Source organism: Myxocyprinus asiaticus, chromosome 4, assembly GCF_019703515.2.
Source record: "Myxocyprinus asiaticus isolate MX2 ecotype Aquarium Trade chromosome 4, UBuf_Myxa_2, whole genome shotgun sequence".
NCBI lineage: Eukaryota > Metazoa > Chordata > Actinopteri > Cypriniformes > Catostomidae > Myxocyprinus > Myxocyprinus asiaticus.
In genome coordinates, this window is record NC_059347.1 from 13,199,040 (window position 1) to 13,215,865 (window position 16,826).

A 16,826-nucleotide genomic window follows, 5' to 3' on the forward strand; every position below is an offset into this window, starting at 1 on the left:
GCAGCTTGTTGAGAAGAGGTGTACTATTCCTTTTCTAAGCAATTAGACCTATGATTTTCCACTGTCAGATGTTAAAACTGATGAAAAATCCCTAGCCATATTGTTCAGAAAATTTCAAAATCTAGTTGCCTTCTGCAGTCTTGCTTTTGGCATTTGCTTGTGGTTTAAACTTTTCTAGTGCTTTCTGGCATGATTGAATATCTTTTGACTCACAGGAAATGTCACTGGTGTGGGCTGGCCTGATGCAGGGAAATCATTGAGTTGGACAAATCCATGATATCAATTGGCAGGCTGAATGAGAGGCAGTCAATAGGGATTAGAGTAAAGTCTCTCCCTATTGTCCATGTTCCTACCTGTGCATCTAGCATGTCTCCAAAGGTAAGGAAAGCAGGTGTGAAAGTTCCTTGGACAGAGCACACAGTGTATCCGTCTTATTCACGTAGAAAGTCCAAATAGCCTTGACAAACTCTTCAACCAGCTATCTGTCAGGAGTGACTATCAAAGCAGTGACATTTCTTGTGGTTTCATCATGCTTTAAAATAGATAGTCACTATGCTAAAATTCGTCATATTGAGGTTGAGTGGTCTTAATGGTGTCTCATAATGTTTTCCACTCAGCTTCAATTCAACATCGGTTCTTTGAGGTATAACTTCTACATTGAGACCAACCTGTGTATAATGCACACATAGTAAACCTGCTCCCCACTGCACTTAAGCAGTCATGACCTCAAATTCTCTCTTGATAAATGGTTGCCATGGGAATCTCTCTTCATCCTGCTTTACACCTTCAACTGCATTTTGCACTACAGTCTGCTACCACTCAACTCTCTAACACGGATCACAATTTTAAAGTAATTAGTTATATGTACTGGATTACTTTATTGAATATTTTACTCAACATTGTAAAAATGCACAAATATCAAAGCATTAAAAAAGTGGTATATTTATTAAAAAAAATAGTATAAGCAAATTTTTCAAGCAAATCATTTCACAAATAAAAGTTTGTTCAGTTTTTTAATGATCTAAAAATAAGTATAGAGTGCAACAGTCTGGTTCTGGAAGTAAAAATTCCATTCATTTTCTCCATAAGTGAAAATATTGATAAATTATAAAACTTTAAAAATAGACTCTGAGCTCCGGGGTTGTTAAACAATGGAATTTGCTCCTGTTAAAGTCTGTGTTAAATATTTTCTTATTTAAAAAATTTTGTTTTTGAATTCCTGGTGATACTACCCATGATACTGAGGGGGGAAAACCAATCAGAGAATCACGGCGAACAAAGCATGTCAGAAGAGCTCTGCAGTGCCCGCCCACTCCCAAGACGCCCTGTGAACAATGTATTTGAATCGGTCTCCCTATACTCTCAAACTACTTCTATATTTGCAAAGCCAATCTCTGAATATTTTGCAATACAAATAAGATATATTGTTTCTATGCATGAAATCAACAACTTTACATTACTAGTTTTATAGTTTTCCATTGATTTTAATTCAGTTGAGTCATTTGCAATGCTTTATGGGATTGCAGTTCATGCCCTCATGAAGGACGTTAAGTGCACAGTCTTGTAACTGGAATTTTTTTGTCTGATTTTCAAATACTTTTTTGATTTAAATACTTTTCATTCAGTAATTCAAAAACGTTTTGCTCTGCCATGCTCTATTAAGACTCTTTCTTGTTGCCAAACCTGTCCATAGTTAATGTGATGAACTGCACCAGTGGTTACTTAAGACACCTGTGTTAAAAATGAACAATTGTTAGAAGTAATTACAAAAATTGAAACGAAAAGCTCTAACATCATTTGCTTGCAGATGCCTGCGCTTGATATTTTGTTCTCTAATGTACTATTCATTCATTCATCAAATGATTTTTGTAGATGTATAAAAACATACACATTCATTCGAAAGCACCTGTACTTGGCTTAAACTCTGCTAAGTGGTTTCATTTGGCAAATCATAATAAATTATGATTTCCACAAATTATGTGAATGAGTGGTCCCTCTGGGTTGCCATCACATCCTGTTGAACTTAATTAGCAGTAATTAACACGTGCTAATGAGATGAAGTGGAATCCAAAACAAACAGTGGGAGCTCTGCCTCATATCTAACAGCAACAGAAGCTGAATGCAGTGGGTCGGGTTCACTGTGACTGTCTCTCCCAATCTGACTGCACAGACATGTATTCGAGGGTTAAATAAAAAATAGTATTTGTCCAAGATTGTACATATATCTTTGTCTTGAAAACAAAGCTGAAGCAATGGCAAAAAACAAGGCGAAACAAGATGCTCATGGCCTTTGATTTATTTGATTTTTAAAATACCTCTATAACTAGCATCATTTCTTGACACCCATTCAAGCACAAAAGACATAAAGTTGTACTATCAGTTGTATTCTACCTCTCTCAAGTTGACTTCCCAGGCGTAACACAACCCTTTCTTGAGTATTAGCCATATTTTCCATCTGCATGAAATATTTTCTGGACATAAATGTGCAGGGCAGACACTGGTGAGATATCACCATTCCGTTGAGAACAAAGCCACATCTTATTTCAGATCTATGCTGCAAAATGAAGTCTGTACTTCTGAGGCTCTGTGTCCTCATGTGCATATTTGTCTTGCAAAATAATAATGTTAAGATTGCAAAGTCTCTTACTTACTTTGAAACACATTAATAGACTTTTAAGGTATTGTGAAATTAAAGCATTTTCAGGATAACTTTGTAACACAGTCAATATAATTATTGGATGTTTATAATTAACATGTTGGTCACTTATTGGTTTGCACGTGTGTCTTCTGCCGTATTCACAAATAGTTGTAATGAAAAACCTCTTCTAAATAAAGATCATATAATGGTCCTATGCTTATTACTTTTTTCTTATCAAGAACCATTTGGCGTTATATATGTTTCTTGTGTTGGCTTCACTGTTACATTTGGTCAATACTGTAAAAAGGAGGGTTCCTAAAAGTTTCCTCAATTATATTAATAATTTAGAGTCAATTTAGAAAAATATCTACCTAAATAATCATTTTATGCCGAAATGGTTCTTTGTGTTGGGGTTTAAGGTTTTTTTTTTTTTTACTCCTGCATGTGCTTTCTAAGCACAATTCTTTATGGAACCTTAAAAAGGCTTTTTAGCACAATAATGTATGCTCTACAAGTCCCTAATGGTGATATTTAGAACTATTTTTCTATAGAGTGCATCATTTATTAAGAGGACAAATAAAGCTCTAATGGGTTTATTAAACCCATATAATTTAAAGCAAGGTTCTCTCAATCAGTCTGCAAATCACTAAATGGAACCTTTATGTTTGGTAGAGTATTGATGTTATTTATGTTAAAACACTTTAACTGAATGATCATTAGCCTATGTAGTATCACCAAGATTTTTCTATTGCTTCTGCATCATTGGATTTCTCATGCACATATTTGACTTGATTAAACAATAAAAGTCGTACAAAAAAAAAAAAAAAAAAAAAAACATATTCTCTCATTCCATTGTTGAGGATCAAATGCCACGTCTAATGATATCTATATCTTACAGGCATGACGCTTGTTCCTTGTCTGTTCTATGGCACAGAAAATCCGCTATCTCTCGCTTCCCAGCTCCGCAGATTGCTCCCCGTGCGCGATAATATCTCCCAGCAGCCGGGGACTTTATATTATAATCATTAGTGATCCTTGCCCTCTCACCCGTATTGAAGAATAATCGCAGAGCAACATTAATCTGAGCTGGAAACTACCATGCCCCTCTTTTCCCACATGGCAGTCGAGGTCGTGTAGTCCGAACTGTGCAGAATTTCTTGATCACAATGCTTGAAAACACAAACACCCTTTATTCGCCACTCATTCATATTCCAGATGCCTCATCCAGGTTAGCTAATATTTTTGGAAATAGCTCTCAGTTTTGTTAATCACCCTTTGTTTTATGAGAACAGGCATTACAGATTGTAGCTGACAAAACGAAATTAGTTTCTACAAATGGGCCTAAAAATATTTCATGCATAATGGACTGTTAATTAAATTGAAGAGTTTTACATGTATGTTTTAATGCTTTTTTGGTGGCATGTTTTCATATATATAAATATATAAAATACTTACTTTCATTAGAATTTAACAAATGATCTAAGATTAAAATGATCTATTAAATAGGCTCATTTAACACAGACAATGCTTTCAATGCCCTCAGGTTAAAAAAATAAAATAAAAATAAAAATAAAAATATAAAAAGATCAAATGAAAGCAACTTTATAAGTTGATAATAAATGTGTCGTCGTAGTTTTATGTTTAATGCCATATCAACATCAAAGGCTATTTGCATGGCAAGAACAAGGTGTAATCGATCAATACACAAATAAAGCAACTATAAAATAAAAAAAAGATAAATACATAAATATATATAATCAAGAAAAAAATACATCCATATAAGATTATTCAAATGTATTTGTGATAAATAAAAAAATACAAAATAATAATAATAATAATAATAATAATAATAATAATAATAATAATAATAATAACAATAATAATAAAAGCTGTGATAGATAAATAAATTAATTAATTAAAAAAAAAAAAAAAGCTGTGATAGAAAAGTTATTTCTGAAAAGAAAATGATCTATAACAAGTGTGTCCGCTCCATATTCAGTATTTGGCATGGCATTTGTTTACAAATACCGAGATTTACAAATCCATTGAAAAATCCATTCCTCCTCAACCTGTCAGTGTTTATAACGTTTGGGTACCTTTAACATAAAACAAAACGTATTCAAAACGTATCCTAATATAATATTATTTGACTAATAAAGAATGAAGTAAATACCATTAACGAAGAAGAACAGACACATAACATTGCGTTACAAAACTTTTGGGGTTTCTCAGGTGGTCAAAATAATTAGCAAAACCTTTTTACAATACACTTATGTAAATAAGTCTGACTCGAGTTTGTTTTGGTAATGCTCATTCATTGTGCACAGCAGATATTGTAGGCAGGGGATACTATTTTCCACCTAAATTACTCTAATCTGATTGGTTCTGGTTCAATATGACGTCACACCGAAGGGAATAAGGACTCTCTGCAGCTTCCAAAACGCGCGTGAAGCAGTGCGAGGTGAAACTGGAGATAACCAGGAATACAGCTGAAATCGTTCATTGTAACTTTTTAGAAACGGCAGAACTAACGCGGTTTAATTGAACCGTTCATTGTTCCTGTTCTTTCGCTGGAGCAATGGAAATACCGCGCGCTCTAATTTCAACATTTTGCTAGTATTACACGTGAGATTTGACCAACACTTCAACGACAGTTTGAGTTTGTTAGTTTTAATGGTAAGATATAAGATACACGTATGTTCAGTCTTTTAATAAGGAGGTGGCGATCACTTGTCCTTTACTGAGCTGTCATCTTTAAGCAAAATCTCGGAATGCTGCACTATATTCAATGTCTGCCTTTGTGGTGACTTTTGGTTCACTTGGATCGAGGGTTACGTAGTTTTCTCGAACTTCTAGAACACATCGAGCAGATTTTTTTGCCTTTCACTAAGGACAGAAACTCAGTGACTGGAGTTGCAAAATATGGTCCACTGTGCTGGATGCGAGAGGCCTATTCTGGACAGATTTCTGCTCAGCGTCTTGGATAGAGCCTGGCATGCCAAATGTGTGCAATGCTGTGACTGCAAATGTAATTTAACTGATAGATGCTTTTCAAGAGAAGGACGACTCTACTGCAAAAACGACTTTGTCAGGTAAGCATGTGCATCGTGTCACAGGACAATGAGCTCCTTAGGCTACCGGATATAAACATAATAAATAAATAAATAAATAAATAAATAAATGCTTAAAATAAAAAGCAGGCCTAGATCCCCCAAAACCCTTCAGTAAGCCTATATACAACGCACTTTAAAACATAATATAGTCAAGTTGATTTAGTTAACCTACTGTATATTAATTAGGTCTAAGATTTTGGCCTTAATAAAACCAGTTCATTTAGATGAAGCACTATTTTAGAAAAAATACAAATATTTTTTTCAGCGTTCAACATAGCTAAAATGTTTCGGTTTCAATTGCAAAATCACAATAAATGAGAGAAAATTCGATGGTGCATATAAAATGTACAAATCTTCACTACACTTGATAACTTGTTAAGTGACAGACTGAAGAAGAGTTCTCTTTGTTTACAAGGTATGAGTGTCAGACAGGCAGAGGGATGAGAATTACACCAGCACCTGACGGAGGTACGCCCTGCCTCGCCTCGGTCTCTCGCGACACACGCGTTTGTTTGCAAAAGCGCGAGCAAAGATGTGATAAGTCGATTTGAATAAAGAATGAGCTCGATAGAAAAGCCATAGACGTGCGTGCAGTCAGCACACATTTGTTAACTGTTTCAGTTTACATGCACGCGCAGAGACAAAAGATTGTGTATTATCTCTCGCGCAGCTGGCAAGAGGATATTCCGTTAATACATTCTATCAAAGCAATTATAAATGTTGGCCTACTGCATTTTTACTGTGAGAATTACTAGTTTAAAAGATGTCTAAAAACATACGGACAGCAATGCAAATATTTAATACTACAAAAATAATTGCAATATTAAAACAAAAAACAAAACAATCATTTATGAACTGTGAAAATATAGGCCTAGTTACTTTCATGAAAGCTCATTATAAATTAATATTGTGCCAACAATCTTTCTCACTGGCTATTTTCAAACGTGATTCATTTAGCCTATATGCATTCTATTTAATGTGATTTAATTTTTTTATTTTTTTAAAAATTTTTTTAGTTATTTGATTTTCTAATTTTCTAATGATGTCTCTGTTCATCACAACAGACGTTATGGCACTAAATGTGGAGGTTGCGCGCAGGGGATCTCACCCAATGATCTCGTTCGGAAAGCGCGAAGCAAAGTCTTTCACCTGAACTGTTTCACCTGTATCATGTGCAATAAACAGCTTTCCACGGGCGAAGAATTGTACATACTAGATGAATATAAATTTGTCTGCAAGGAGGATTACGTGAACAACAGCATGGGGAAAGACACAAACCTCATTTCAAGTGAGTAACTTTGGACCTTGAAATTGTCAGATGGATTTTATGAATAGCTATAGGCCTACATCGGGCACATTCAAGGTAGGGCCTATAAAAAGTAAAGGCCAATTTTTCTTAAGGCCTTAATATTAGGTTGGAATATAACTATTACACTTTAAAAAAATAAAATAAAATAAAAAAAATTCAATTTCATAACAAATTTCCATCAAATTGAGTTGAATAATCTTTAACAAAAATAAATAAATAAATAATAATAATAAAAACATTTTAAGTTTTATTAATTTAGTTAAAAAAAATACACAATACAATTTGATGGAATTTTGTTGTGAAATTGTAAAGCGTTACTCTTAAAAATATTAATTAACTAATTGCGCAGCAATATGTGGTCCGATATGTTTATATTATGACAGCGACATGGCTGCAAATGTTTTCTTTTTGTGTTCTTGACAGTTACTACGTGCAGTGATCCGAGTCTATCTCCAGAATCTCAGGATCCTCAAGACGATTATAAAGACTCTGAGACCGGACAGCTGTCCGACAAAGAGACCTGCAACAACGAAAACGACGAGCAGAATCTGGGCGGGAAACGTCGCGGGCCGCGCACGACTATCAAAGCCAAACAACTGGAGACGCTGAAAGCTGCTTTCGCCGCCACCCCTAAACCCACCAGACACATACGAGAGCAGCTGGCACAGGACACAGGCCTCAATATGCGAGTCATACAGGCAAGGCTTCAAATAATAGGAATTTAATATACAACCGTGCCCCCTCTTGACGAAAAACAAAAAAAAAAAATCATTATGTTTTAATGTTTATCGTACAGGTGTGATTGTATGCAAATGTGATCGGGCACACAAGAATGATAATGACCTTGAATAGATCATATTGGATGTTGAGGGAAAGGCTAAACTTGACGGCATCTGCACCCGAGGTTAAAACGATTGGGCTTTCGTTTCTGTGGCAGGAATTATGAGAAGTGATTTCAGCGCAGAAAAAAAAAAAAAAAAAAAAAAAAAAAAACAGACACAGGGCACACTAAATTCTCTTTCTTTGTTTCTTTGAATTTGACTTCTTATGGATTAACGATATCCAGGTATGTGTTTTTCCCAAATAAATAGCTCATTGCAGTCTGCTGAGTGTAAATAACCTATGTAGGTCTTTCAGGATAATTTTTTATTTATTTTTATTTTTATTTTTTAAAGAAAAATCTCTGATTACGTGCGCTTTTTTAACGACATAGTGGCTCTCAGATAAACGACTTTGGTGTTTCTTTATTTCTAAATGAATGTCCCATCTCTTCTTGTGTGTGTATTGTGTTCTGGTGTGCAGGTGTGGTTTCAGAATCGGCGCTCTAAAGAGAGGCGCATGAAGCAGCTGAGCGCGCTGGGCGCCAGACGACACATGTTCTTCCGCAGCCCGAGGAGAATGAGAGCGCTGCACGCCGACCGACTGGAACCAGGAGAGCTCATGGCCAACGGACATTTCTCTTACTATGGAGGCGAGTTGTTCATTAGCCTGATATCTGGGAAAAAAAATAAATAAAAAAATAAATAAATAATAATAATAATAAAAATAATATATATATATATATATATATATATATATATATATATATATATATATACAGTATGTTTATATTTTATACCGAGATATTGTTTTTGATTTAGGCCTACCACACAACGCCTAAATACTAAACTGTATTTTTTGTAATTTTAACGGTAAAAAGACTGTAAAAATGCTACAGTAAAAACACGTTAACTGGTTAAGGGGTAGTTACCTTAAAATATATGGTAAACATTTTTAATATATTTAAAAAGACACTACATGTAGTTTTACAGTAAAATTTTGTACAAATATATTTTTTTTAATGTAAAAAGTATGGTTTTCTGTATAATTAACAGTAAAAATGTATATTGTTTAACAAGAGAGTACATGTACTTTGTACAGTAAAGTATTGTTAAAATTACGGTAAGAAACAGTAATCAGGCATTCCCAGAATTCCCTGCATGACCCAGTTAATTTCATTATATTTTATGTGAATAGATATGTTTCTTATTTTTAATATCAGTTATGTACTTTGGGGTGTTCTGTGTTATATTTGATGTAGTTTAGTTAATGTTTACTGCATTATGTTAACTTCACATGTGTTACCCTGATGGTGTTTAGTGTTTGTGTGAGTGACACTGAGCACTGTCTCTACATGTTTATTGGTCATTGCTCCTGGAAGAACCACTATTGGTGAACTTCATGTCATCATGTGCTATTCTGTAATTACAAGGGTGATTAACAATACATTATAAAGTACAAAGCAGATTTTTAAATTTTCAGAAGGTTAATATATTAAGTTTATCATTTAATAATAAAAATGACGGTAATGCACTGTAAAATATACAGCCATCAAAATTACATCCCGCAAAGCCTGAAACGTGGTTATCGTATTTTTTACGGTGAATTTCTGGCAACCACAGCTGCCAGTATTTTAATGTAAATTTAACAGGATTTTTTTTTTTTTACAGTGTAGGCTACAGTATATTGCCAATACATTTATAAAACTAATAAATAAATACATATTATTTTTTAAATGTTAAGCTATCACACAATCATGATTGTTTTCATGCTTAAAAAATATTAGCTAGTAGCCCATGTTATACTTACATTTCTTTAGACTCATTATTTAAATTTCTTTAAAGCTCAGTGGTAGCTATTTATTTTAAATACACTGTAAAAATGTTTTTTTTTTTTTTTTTCAAATAAAAAATGTAGCCTATAGCCTACTTCATATATGGTAGCTAAATTGCGGCTGAAGGCCCCCTGTGGGGTTAAAGGCACTCTTGATTTTATTTTCTTGCAAAACACTAAATAGCAACAAAAACTACCACAGCACTTTCTAAACACCTGTTTGTCACTATGCACTACAAAAGTGTCCTGACCCATGAGGTTATCATGTGCAATGACTAAAGGTTGTTTTTCCCCCTAACATTTAATCACTTTTCAAATGCAAATTTGCCAATGAAAATAACCTCAATTATTAGAATTATTTAGAGTCAAAATACTTATTTGCCATTTTCAGTTTCGTTCAGGGTGATGAAATCAAAAGTTTTTCAATAACTGTGTATAGTAATAGTATTTAATAAGGATAGTATTTGGGGTAAAAAGCTCCCTTGTCGCAGGGGCTAAAGGCCCCTGTAAAAAGCACTGTTTTTCTTAAGTGGGGGGAATATATTTGTTTATGAAGAATGTTCAAAGCTAACATTGACTAATCCAATCAAAAAGTAGATTAATTTATTTTCACACAAATTATGTTGCCCCATCAGTATTCAAATAAAAGATTTTTTTTTTTTCAATCTTGATAGTCTTTGCGACCAGAAAAAAAAGGCACACTTTCCTCAAGAAGTGCCTTTTGCCCCGTTGTACCCTACAATGTATTTTAAAATAATAAAGAATGCACTTCATGTGCCTACATCTAAATTAACTGGTTTCATCTGAAGCCAAATAGGCTATATTATTGAATCAACCTATTACAGCAGTGACCATCATTTCAAGGGTCAGATCAGATAGAATTAGCCTAGCTCTTAGGGCACCAGCACGTATCCACTTTTTACAGCTTATAATGATTTTTCACATTTAAATCAATAGAATCTTATCAATAGAATTTTAAATATCTGTTAAAAGCAAATTTGGTCAACTTTAAGGAGTAGACTAGCATATAGATGACCTTAAAGCTAAAACACACGAGGTGCGTTCCATTCAGAAGCGATCATCCCTAAGCCATATTCCCTTTGAAGAATTTACAGTCCATTGTGAGAGCTTTGGAGGGCTGGTCATTCGGAACTCACTTTTTGAAATCATTTTCATTGGGAATTCTGTTTGGAATGACCTTACAGCATGACTATCATGATTGTCCTCCCTTCGGAGGGCACATCATACTGTATATGCCGTTTGGAATGCAGGGATGGACTAAAACCCATAAAACACTCACTTTGATTTCACAGGGTCTTTAAACAGTGTGCTCACTCTCAACTTTCTTACAGACTATCAAGGTGAATACTATGGCCCAGGATCTGACTACAACTACTTCCCTCAGGGTCCACCATCCTCCCAAGCCCAGACTCCAGGTGATCTGGGATTCATGCCATCCTCTGGCCCAGCAGGAACCCCTCTAGGGAGCATGGATCACCATCATGGAGCACACCACCCCTCCAGTGAGGCACAATGCTTCAGTGAGATGATATCGCACCACCCAGGGGACTCTCCCAGCCCAGAGCCCAGCGCACCCACCTCCATTCGCAGTATCTCTAATGACGTGTGTGACTCCAATCCGCCTTTCACATCCCTGAACTCTCTCAGTGGCAATGGATACAGCAATCAACTGTCTCTCACTTCCACAGAAATGAATGAGGGGACGGTTTGGTAGCAGAAGCCAAACTAATTCAGGATACAAACATGTGGAAATGTACTGTTTGTGTGTGATTTTACAGCAACAATGTTTCTATTTAGTTAATTTATGTATGTAATTATCTTTCTATTTATGTTGATTTGTTTACTTATTTAATTTATTTATCTATTCAAAGCAACATTTGTGTATTTGAAAGTGGAATGTCAAATATGGGTCTGTAGAACTTGTAGCAGTACTAAAGACAACAACAGTTTAAGAAAAGAACAGAATGCTTATATTTACAACACCTGGTGTGTCTGTTTAAATGTGTAGCATAACCTGACTCCTCAAACCTCTTTGCCTTTCAAGGCTTTGCCATAATGACACTTGAAATCATCTCGCACCAAAATCTTTCTCTGCTTGAACATGTTACATTTCTATTATGTGTTCCACCAAATCTCAGTGCATTTGTCTTTAAAAGGAAAACTTAAAAATGTTGGGACAAACCCTTTATTTGTAATGAAATATGACTTGAATTTTAGAACAATGTCTACCTTCTAAAATGATTTCATATGGTCAGTGGACAGAGAGCAGTCAATTGTTTACGTATACTTTATTCAGGGGTTTGAATATCAACAATGACTTAAAAAAAACCCTCTTATACTGATGGATACACTTTTTCTTCAAGCAAGTAACCAAACATTTGTATTAATACAATTGATATTTGAGTTGTGATTCACTGCTCTAGTTTGTACGATATTGTGTTTGCATAAAGAATACACTAAACAAAACCATAAATATATGTTGACAAATGAAGCACAAACACAAAAAATTGTAATTTTGTTTTTAAAAACCACTCATAGTGCATTTTATCCTTTAAGTAAGGGGTCTACCAGGAACCAATGAGGACATTTGTTGATAAAAAATAAGTAAAAGGTCAGTTTTTATGAATTTTATTTGAAGATCTACAAACAAATACGTTTTTTAATCTCACTGTTGATTGGGAGGCACTATACAGCTACTGATAGCTGATGTCGCTACAAAACAAGCAAGCTAAGGAAGATGAAAAGGGCGGTGGTGGTGGTGGTGGTGGTGGTGGTGGGGGTTATATTTGTAGGACTAAACAAGTACTCAGTTGCTCTTTAAAGAATAATTGCAGAGTAATCTATTATCATATAGGGAGATCTACTAATATGCTGTTAAGTGCAATAATAAGGCAATACATTTTACTATCATAATGAGATGCTTAAAAATGCTCTGGACATGTAATGCTTACTAAATGCATTCTATTTAATTATTTCAATAAGACAATAACAAAACTGTGAATTATAATTACACATTAAAAGAACAGTTCACCCAAAAATGAAAATGCTCTCATCATGTACTCACTCTCATGCCATCAGATGTGTATGACTTTCTTTTGTCTGCTGAACACAACAAAGATTTTTAGAAGAATATTTTAGTTCTGTAGGTCCATACAATGCAAGTAAATGGTGACCAGAACTTTTTAAGCTAAAAAAAGCACATAAAAGTAATCCATAAGACTCCAGTGGCTATATCCATGTCTTCTGAAGTGATGTGATAAATGTGGGTGAGAAACAGTCTTTTTTTTACTGTCAATCTCCACTTTCACTTCCACATTCGTCTTCTTTTGTTTTTGGCAATTCACATTCTTTGTGCATGTTGCCACCTACTGGGCAGGGAGGAGAATTTATAGTAAAAAAGGACTTAAATACTTAAATATTGATCTGTTTCTCACCCACAACCAGGGTTGGGAGGGTTACTTTTCCAATACAGATTACAGAATACATGCTGTAAAATGTAATTTGTAACGTATTCCGCTAGATTACTCAAGGTCAGTAACGTATTCTAAATACTTTGGATTACTTCTTCGGCACTGGTAGATTTTTCACTTGTTTTGACTATAAAAACTCTGCCAGTACAGTAAGACAAAATACACATGTTAAAAATACATTCTCTGAAAAACCTAAATATCTTATGCAGTGTTGTTTCTAAAACAAGATAAATCAAACTGATCTTGTTTTAAGGATTTTTAGATATTTTTACAGGAAAACAATACAAAAATTATTATCAAGAATACAATTTTTGCCCTAATATCAAAGGTCTTACTAGAAAAAAAGAAATTATGATCTACCATGAATTTTCTTGATAAAAAAATATGATCGTGCCTGGTAACATGTGCATGTAAAATGTCTAGAAATAGCATTTTATCTTAGAGTAAAGCTGACAATTTACACAAGGTTTATTTCTATTTCTTCTGCTCCAAACTTACTTCAAACTTACTTCTCTGTCTGCTCGTATGAATGTAACACATCATAAGAAAGTGTTTCACTGCTGTTCAAATGCACTTTGGATCACATCATTTATATGTATAAATGTTTTAGATCTGAAAGGACTAAATATTAAATGAAACAAATGACAATAAAATGCAAAGTAATCTCTTCAATAATCAAAATACTTTTTGAATGTAACTGTATTCTAATTACTAATGATTTAAATTGTAACTGTAGTGGAATACAGTTACTTTTATTTTGTATTTTAAATACGTAATCCCATTACATGTATTCCGTTACTCCCCAACCCTGCCCACAACTATAATACTGCTTCTGAAGACATGGATTTAAACACTGGAGTCTTATGGATTACTTTCACCCACTGTTGCACTTGTGTATATGGTTGAGTGACAATAAAGGGATTTGATTTGATTTGATTTTTGACTTTTATGCAGCCTTTATGTGCTTTTTTTGAACTTCAAAGTTTTGGTCAACATCCACTTGCATTGTGAGGACCAACAGAGCTGAGATATTCTTCTAAAAAATCTTTGTGCTCAGCAGAAGAAAGAAAGTGAATGCATTCTATTATCACGTCAACATAACAAATTGTAAAAACCCCTAGAACTAGATTTAAAGATATCTAGAACTGCCTGTTGACTGATATGAGGCGTTTTTTATTTACACACTCAGTTTCGCAATTTAAATTTAGTACATTTGTCCAACACGTGGGTATTTTTATCCATCCACCCTCTGCCAACCGACTTTAGAAAACAATGTGAAAGGCGATATCATGTGCGTTTTATTTTTGTACACATACAAAAGTCGGGTGCGTTCTGATGACGTCACTGGAGGGTTGCAGCGTGGGACAGATGGCAGCTTCTTCTTCTTCTTCTTCTTGGTTTTTAACGGCGGGTGGCATCAAACGTAAATGGTGCATTACCGCCACCTTCTGCTCCGGAGTGTGGAACAGAGCTTAAATTCTACCTATCAATCCTGTTTTTCTTATGAATTCAAAGAAAGTTCTACTGTTTTTCCAACTTGACATATTTGTTACTTCCTTAATACTGCACTCCTTAATTCCATTCTTCATCAACTCCTCCATCATATTTTTCCTTTCTTGTTCATATTTAGTGCATTCAGTAATTACATGTGATATATTCTCCTCAACCTGACAGTATTCACACAACCCATCTGGATGTTTTCCTATTATTTTTAGTGTACTATTTAAATTTAAATGTCCTAACCTTATTCTGTTGTAAACAACTTCCTCTTTCCTTGACTTACCTATAGTTCCTATTTTCTGATTAACTATATTGGTTATGCGGTAAAGAAATCTACCCTTTGATTCATTGTTCCACTTTCCTTGCCATTCTTCTATTGCTTTACCCCATATTACTGCTTTAACTTCTGACTTACTTAATGCAACTTGTAATTCTATTGTTTCTCTTTGTAATGCTTGTTTTGCTAATTTATCCACCTTCTCATTTCCCTTTATACGTACATGTGCCCACATAAACCTAATTACTGTACCCTCTCGAATTATTCTTGTATGTACATGTAAAATTCTAAACAGAATATCTTGTCGGCTGGATTTGAAAGATCTCAGACTCTTAAGGACTGAAACAGAATCAGAACATATTAAAATGTATCCTGGTTTGTGTTCTTCTACCCACTGTAAAGCCATGAATATCGCCAGCATTTCCACTGCATATACTCCCAAATAATTTGAACTTCGTTTTATTCCACTTTCTTTCCATTTTGGTAATATAAATACTGCTCCAGTTGTCTGATGCTCTGGATCTTTTGACCCATCTGTAAATATTTGTATATATTGGGGGTAATTAACACTGACATGGATTGAAATTACTGTTGGTAAATCTATTTCCCCTCTTCCTGCTTTCTTTATTTCCAACATTTGCATGTCTATTTGTGGTGTCTTATGTACCCACGGTTCTGTTTCTGGGATTACAACTGTTGGGCTCATCTTGACTCTATTAATCCCCATTTCTTTTGCATATATTTTACTAGCCCATCCAAAACTATTTCTTTTATCTTGTTCCCAGCTTTCTTGTATCACCATTTTTGTAGGATGTTCCTCTTTATGCCCTTTAAGATTGATCCAGTAATTAATCATTAGCTGTTTCCTCCTTATTTCTAGTGGCATCTCTCCTGTCAGAACTTGCAGAGATGATATGGATGTTGTTTTCACTGCTCCACTGCACTGCCTCAGAGCTTGAGCTTGTATCTTATTTATTTTTTCCAATAAAGTTTTTGACGCTGACCCATATACTATACTTCCATAATCAATCACAGACCTAATCATTGTCACATATATAGTTTTTAATGAGGAGAAGTTTGCCCCCCATTCCACTCCACTTAAACTCCTCATGATGTTTATTACTTTCTGACATTTTCCAACAAATTTATTTATATGATCTGCCCTTGTTAATTTTGTGTCAAATAAGATTCCTAAGAATCTAAAAACTTTCACCCTTTCCAATGTTCTTTCATATATTTTTAGGTTAATTTCTAGGAGAATTATTTTCCTTGTGAAAACTACTGTATTTGTCTTTTCTACTGATAATTTAAATCCCCATTCATATGCCCATTTTTCTACCTTTATTATTGCTTCTTGTATCTTTCTATTTATATGCAGAATGTTCCTTCCCCTTTTCCAAATTGCCCCATCATCTGCAAAAAGAAATCTTCCTATATCTGGCTGAACTTGAGAAAAAACATCATTAATCATTATAGAAAACATTAATGGACTTATTACACTTTCTTGTGGAGTCCCATTTTCTATTTCATGTCTATTTGATATTTTATTTCCTACCCTGAATATTCCTATTTCCCATAAAATCCTTTATCCACTTGAAAATTCTTCCTCCTATATTCATCATTTTTAGTTTTATCAGAAGACCCTCTAGTCTTTCCACATCATGTCATATGCTTTTTCTTGCTATAACTGATTCTTTATTTATCAGTGCTTTTCTAATTTCATTTTCCAGACACACAATAGGATCCATTGTTCCTCTTCCTTTTCTAAATCCACTCTGGTATTTTGTTATTAGTACTCTCTTTTCTAAAGAATATTTTAACCTTTCTGTGACCATCCTTTCCAGAC

General features: G+C 34.3%; 1 protein-coding gene across 1 annotated transcript; it reads left to right on the plus strand.

The window, feature by feature from the left end:
• Window positions 1–5,560: 5,560 nt before the first annotated feature.
• On the plus strand, window positions 5,561–11,456 carry LOC127439883 (LIM/homeobox protein Lhx1-like). The gene is made up of 5 exons (XM_051696169.1): window positions 5,561–5,730; window positions 6,816–7,039; window positions 7,484–7,758; window positions 8,363–8,531; window positions 11,065–11,456. The coding sequence occupies exons 1-5, from the start codon at window positions 5,561–5,563 to the stop codon at window positions 11,445–11,447; spliced, it is 1,221 nt and encodes a 406-aa protein (XP_051552129.1). The 3' UTR covers window positions 11,448–11,456.
• The last annotated feature ends 5,370 nt before the right edge of the window (window positions 11,457–16,826 follow it).

Excerpts from the sequence above, each read along its gene's own strand:
- LOC127439883 (XM_051696169.1), top strand. The coding sequence starts at position 5,561 with ATGGTCCACTGTGCTGGATGCGAGAGGCCTATTCTGGACAGATTTCTG. Across the intron at positions 7,040-7,483 it reads AGACACAAACCTCATTTCAA|TTACTACGTGCAGTGATCCG; the intron begins GTGAGTAACTTT and ends TGTTCTTGACAG. Across the intron at positions 7,759-8,362 it reads TCAATATGCGAGTCATACAG|GTGTGGTTTCAGAATCGGCG; the intron begins GCAAGGCTTCAA and ends TCTGGTGTGCAG.